The sequence below is a fragment of the Lycium ferocissimum genome, unplaced genomic scaffold, assembly GCF_029784015.1.
Source record: "Lycium ferocissimum isolate CSIRO_LF1 unplaced genomic scaffold, AGI_CSIRO_Lferr_CH_V1 ctg27390, whole genome shotgun sequence".
NCBI lineage: Eukaryota > Viridiplantae > Streptophyta > Magnoliopsida > Solanales > Solanaceae > Lycium > Lycium ferocissimum.
Window position 1 is genome coordinate 1 of NW_026723543.1, and position 6,019 is coordinate 6,019.

Below are 6,019 nucleotides of genomic sequence, written 5' to 3' on the forward strand. Positions count from 1 at the left end.
AAGTGAATGAATTAGAAAGCAGAAATGACTCATTTTAGAAGTTCACCGTAGCCTGCCTTATAAAAACCTTCGGACTGCTATTGATAAGAAAGATTTGACACTGGACTTTCAAGGAATCAAAAAAAGGAAAGACTGGTAGAGCTCATCTTTTCTAAAGCGGCATTCTCCCTTCTATCTATCAACAATTGAATTATGGAACTTTCTCCCCGAGCTGCGGAACTAACAAGTCTATTAGAAAGTCGAATTAGCAACTTTTACACGAATTTTCAAGTGGATGAAATCGGTCGAGTGGTCTCAGTTGGAGATGGGATTGCACGTGTTTCTGGGTTGACCAAGATTCAAGCTGGGGAAATGGTGGAATTTGCCAGCGGTGTGAAAGGAATAGCCTTGAATCTGTAGCCTTGTAGTCTTGCTTGTTCATCCTCGGGGAACTGAACTCCCTTGAGATAGGAAAAATAAAGAGTGAGGTAGTGGACAACTAAGAAAGATTATCTTTTCAAGGCTAGAAGTGCTATAAAGGAAAGTAGGTAGAAGAAGGAGACAAGAACTATCTTGCTATACCTGAATCAGTTTGACTCAATGCTTGCACTTGGATCTTTCTCCCCAGCTTCTTTCTACGATTCTAGTCAAGCCCTGCTAGTATGCCTCGAGAGCCTGAGCTACTATTTGATTTTCCTTACCCATATATCACAGTTAGTACCCTCAAAGCCATTGCCTTTCAAGTAGAGCGTCTTTTCAAGTCAGTCTTGTCCCGCCTGCTCGTTAGCAAGTGCCTAGGTCCCGTACGACAGCTCTCAAGCGATAGTCCCTGTTTCCTTATGCGTACCCCGTTATAGAAAGGAGGGGCCCGTAGAGAGAGAGAGCTAGTTGGATATTGGTTTCCAGGTAGTTTAAAGCCAGCTCTAGTCATCAAGTAAAGTCTGTACTCGTCTGCACTTGAAGCCAGTAGACTTTTCATAGGGTTTGCTTTATCTTGTAAGAAAGAACCATCATGCATGTGTTAAGCATAACGCTAGCCTTACTTCATTTCATAGCTAGGAGAAAAGATTGACTATAAAGAAACTTAGGGCTCTTCGCTACGCCCCTTCTTTTTTTTTTCTTTTAGTAGGCGTAGCTACTTTCTTTCTGAGATTCAAGAATATGAGTTGAAGAGATTCCCTTTATAGATCTTATTGTTGTTGTTATTTATTTTCTTCTTCTTGTGTTCATTTCTTCGATTATCTTCTTTCTTTTTTTTTTTCCCTTTAGGCGGATGACCAGTATCCTTTTTTATGGTTGACACCTCTTGGAAACCAAACCGGAAAGAGAATTGATGAAAGTTCGTCCAATGGCAGCTCTTGACCGGTATTAGATAGCTGCCAGAAAGAATGACTCTTTGCACGAAGAGTGAGATGCGAGAAAAAGTCAGTCTGCGTTCAAGCGTTTTACTAGAACTTCCTCAGTTAACTCGGGTAATTCAATTTCTTGAATAAGCAAGGAATAAGCGCTACTAGTCTTTTCGGAAACTGCTGCTAAGATCCAAAGTTACATAGATTTCTCTCTTTTAGTGTGGGGGCATTAGTAAAAGGCCTAAGCGGTCTTAGCTCCTTCTCTGGTCTTGCCGCCCTTGCCCCTCTTCTCTTTTCTCTTCTTTTAGAAGCTGTGATCGGAACTTCTTTCGCTTTGAACGACTCCGGTCCTATTTCATCTCTTGCCGCGGCTAGTCTCTTTGTAGTAGTAATAGCGGGAGGGGGGAACTCTTTTGAAAGAAGAAACGATTTGGTCTCAATAAAAGAGCCTATGAAAAGAAAATGGAATGGAAAGTTCCTTGCCTTAGACTTCGAGTTGACAGAGAGGAATGACAGAACTCTTGGCCTTACGAGACGCGGGCAACTTTGCTATTCAAAGGGATAGAAGTAAGAAAATGTTGGAAGAGATTGGCCTTGAGCCTGTTCTGGGTTCTATTAATTAATAATTAGATTGTGCCAGGTCACTGAACTTAGAGTAGGAAATTCCAGTGAAAGCTTCATCCTAAGATGACTGAAGAAGAGCAAGAACATCGGGCATTCCTATTCCGAAAAGGCTAGCTGCTGATTTCACTCAACCTCTCCTCGGCTCACTCGCTGCCTTAGCCTTAAGTCTGAACCTTCACTCCGGAAGTTCCTTCGTTTTGTTTCAATAGAAGCTAGATTGCCGCCTTCAAGCCTAGAGAGCAAGAAGCTCTTCGTGGCAAAAGTCTTGCACGTCTTTTTTGTACTAAGAGCGGATATGCATCATGTTGTGCTTCTAAACGGCAGCAAATCCTTCTCACTTTTTTGATGCGAATTGAATACGCAGCTCTAAGACGAGGGAAGCGCTTAAAAGCCCCTTTATTCATACATTGAATTTCGAGATAGCCGGATAGCAACGGTCTTCTTCTAGCTCCTCGCGGATTCTCTGTATTCTCTTCCGAACAGCGGATTTCCTCTTTCTATTAAGAAATTCTAAAGAAAAAGTCCCTCGGACGAGGAAAGAAGGGGCTTTTGATCGAGATGGGTAGAAGAAGCACTGCTAAAACTGTGGGAATTAGGAAGAAACTTCGTTCTATTGCCCAGTGTCTGAGCTAACATTAAGGAATAGGCGGGATGCAACAGAAAAAAAGAAAGTGTGTTTTCAGGTAGCTATGGAATTGCTGCTAGTAGACTGAAAGGGTATTCCCTCCCTAACCCTAAGGTAACCGCTACGCAACTCATTTCCTGGGCAAGCGGGGGAATCGAATCAACCCGAAATGGACTTTCATTTCTTTCTCATCATCTTCAACCAGCCGAAAGGCTTACGCCCTTGGGTACTTTACATAATCTGAAATGAGGAAACTCCTAATGCGAAGGTAGACTCCGGTCTTCTTATTCAAGTAGTTAACATTTCCCTTCGGTAAGCATTCCTTGGGCGAAGAGGGGATTTGCGCATCCAACGATAAGATAAATGGCCTTGCTTGCCTTTTGTGATCTGCCAATTGCAATACATGGAAAAGGCTGACACAACCCATTCAAACAGCTCTTATATACGCGCTATTTCATGCACACTTGCAGCCGCAGATCGTCTTCTCCTCCTTTCTTTTGAAGTTCAATGTCGGAAATCGTATTCTCAGCCTAGCTAAAGCGAGGCAGCACTATTCGCTTGAAGTAAAGTGTCCCTTGCTTGCACAAGCCTGATTTATATATGCGACCCCTTATGATTCACTTTAGAACTCGTGCCCTAAGCCTGACCTTCGACGATGCTAGGTCTCGGGGTAAGCCCTTCGTCGCTTGCTGCTCTAATTCCTGTTCTGTCTAGGGACTAAGAGGCGGATATTCCCCCAAGAAAGGAAATGGGGAATGGGGCATCTATATTCATGTGCAGCCTAGTCTCTGCCCGTGGGTATTGATTCATTTCCTAGCAACACCTATTTTGCCCCTCAATCAGATTCTGGGCATATTCTACTAGGGAAATTTGTTTCATTCCTTCCCCTTCTAAACAAAAAAAAGCGGATTGTTGGCCTCCTGAAAAGGGCTACTACTTTATTCAAACAAGACCAAATCCTTTAGAAGTCCAAAAGTCTCATTTACATTATGTTGATTGTTCCGTTTCTGGTCCGTAAATTCCGAAAATGTTAAGTTAGGGGGAAGATGAAAGTTATGCCGATTAAATAGGTATTCGAGATTTTGGCTGATAGCTGCTTTAAGATACGATACTACGTCATGCTGGAGCGGGGGATTTGGGTCAGGCTGCTGTTGTTGAAGTAGGTCAACAATTTGGTTGAGAAGAACTTCTTTTGGGGCCAACACTTCTTTATTTAGGATCGCTATTTCCTGCGCAGCCCGTGCCAGTAGTGATATCCTAATTCGGCTACCTCTCCCACGCATCAAGGCAGAAAGAAAGTCTTGCCAAGGGAGCCCCATCACCTACTAAAGGATCAGTTACTGGACGGCTACGCTTCTCAGGGCCCTCTGCGTCAGAGTGACCCCGCCGGGGCGATCCAGTCACCCGGAGTTCAAGTTCGATCCATTAGGTTCCTCGATTTCTTTTTTTAAACAATATAAGAAAACACCCATTTTTTTGGCACAGTCTTTTCTGCCTTTCCTATTGATTTGTCCCCTGGACTGGACCTATTCTTCATTCAGAAGGGCGAGTAAAGCTTCCCCCTTACCTATGTCTCTGAGTGTTCATCGGGATTTCATCCTCTTTTGAACACTTTTTTTATCAAAGACTGATAGGCTTGGGAATGGACTCCACCCCGATTAAGATCCTCTAAAAGGGTATAGAGCCTCTCCAACAACTCTTCCCCAGTGGCGGTCCTAGGATTATCTAGAGCGCGAGCCCCACGTTGCTCCCAATCGCCCTCCGGATCAAGAGGCGCCATCCGCCTTATTATGTCAACTTTGACCTCGACCGAGCCACCAGGAGACTGGTAGTCGAATCTTATTGAATATCCAAAAGCGTCTCTCCGTCGTGCGAGAACGCTTAGTGGATAAACAAGAAATACTTCTGTAGCCCATTCCCCCAATACGACAGAAAGTGTAAAACCGCTTAATGTCATACTGACGGGCAAGGCCATAAAGGCCTAATGGGGAGAAAGAATTCATGAGACACCTAACCGAGACTGGTGACAGATCTCGGCGGAGCTCATCCACAAGAAATCTTTTGGCAAACTCTGCACAACCAGTAGAGGAACAAAGAGACTTGGCAGAAGATATCTTCACACCAAGCTTTTGAACCATACTGGCGTAGACTGGCGCAACACGCTCATCGGCGATGAGAACATCATCACCGAGCACAGCATAAGACAGAAAAGTCTCTCCAGGGTATACCTTCTCTGCTGCAAGCCACACCATAAATGGTGTGCAAATGCAAAGAGAGGCCAAGAGGAGTAATATCCGAGCGTCTGCCCTACAACAAACGAAACCTTCTGCGAACAAAAGGCACTAGGAAAACATTTGTCGCAAGACAAGACTGAGATAGAAGTTGTATCTTAAACCGACTGACCGACGGGGAAGGAGATATTAGGAGAAAGCTACTTACTATCCACTTGCTAGGCCACGGAACCTGCTAACAAAAACAACGTTAGCTGCGTGAAGTGGAGTACGCATCTTATTTCTTTCAAGCGACCAGCCCAGCCCTTATTGCGCAACTAAACTCTCGCCTTATTGCGTTGCGGCATTCACTCGAGCTAGGAAGCCTGCTAGTCGTACTAACAGCTTTCAGTCGTGTCTTGAAGGCTTGCCCCCGCCCCCCAACCTAGGAACAACACTAAGACGTTTCGTTTCCATTTTTTTGGTAAAAAGCATCGCATAGTATAGTGATAGTGCCCGGTCCGCAGCTGCGGAGTCCGCCTTCCCTTGAAAACACCTCCCAGAGGGGAGGGTTATAGTACAGATGTACGCTAAGGAATATTATTAGTAAGACAGACGTATAAAGTGCATATGTACTATAGCTTCAAAAGAAAATAGATCCTTGTTCGGGTGTTCTGGTGGTGTCCCCGTCTGGTCTACTATCGTCTTTTCACCGCCACTAGACTACTTTGGCCCACCAAATGGCACAACCACAGTAGCTGGCTTGGCTCCCTCTTGCTCTGGTCTACACTCCCCTTGTGAGTCGCCACCCTCATTACTCTACTATAAACAAACAGAACTACTACAGATAGACTAGAACATTTCTTATGTCAAACCATTCGATTGAATGCAATCTCTGATGTCAATGACACGAAAAGGGGATATATACAATGAATGGAATATACTGCTAGAGTATTTGAAAGCATCTGCAAAGCCAACAACGGGCACAGTCGATCGTAGATCCCACATGATGCCTTGTACCCTCACCCAACCTTGTCTCTCGCTTGTCGACTTGAGTCGAGCTAACTTTCGATCGGGGACTGCCGGAGAAAAGTGTTTGTAGCGTCAATTCCTTTCGGTGTACATCTCACCCAAAACAAAATACCAGGAAACAGAAGCTGTCAGCTCATATCTATCTCTGCTCCTCGATCGAACAAAAGCCGTTTGATCCTATATAAAAACGCGTACTCATC

At 44.4% G+C, this 6,019-nt stretch overlaps 1 protein-coding gene across 1 annotated transcript; it reads right to left on the bottom strand.

The window, feature by feature from the left end:
- Window positions 1-4,480: 4,480 nt before the first annotated feature.
- Window positions 4,481-4,829, bottom strand: LOC132043704 (uncharacterized mitochondrial protein AtMg01110; the record flags this gene model as incomplete). Its single annotated transcript, XM_059434168.1, has 1 exon — window positions 4,481-4,829. A coding segment is annotated over exon 1 (349 nt), but the record flags the coding sequence as incomplete, so codon positions are not given.
- Window positions 4,830-6,019: the final 1,190 nt, after the last annotated feature.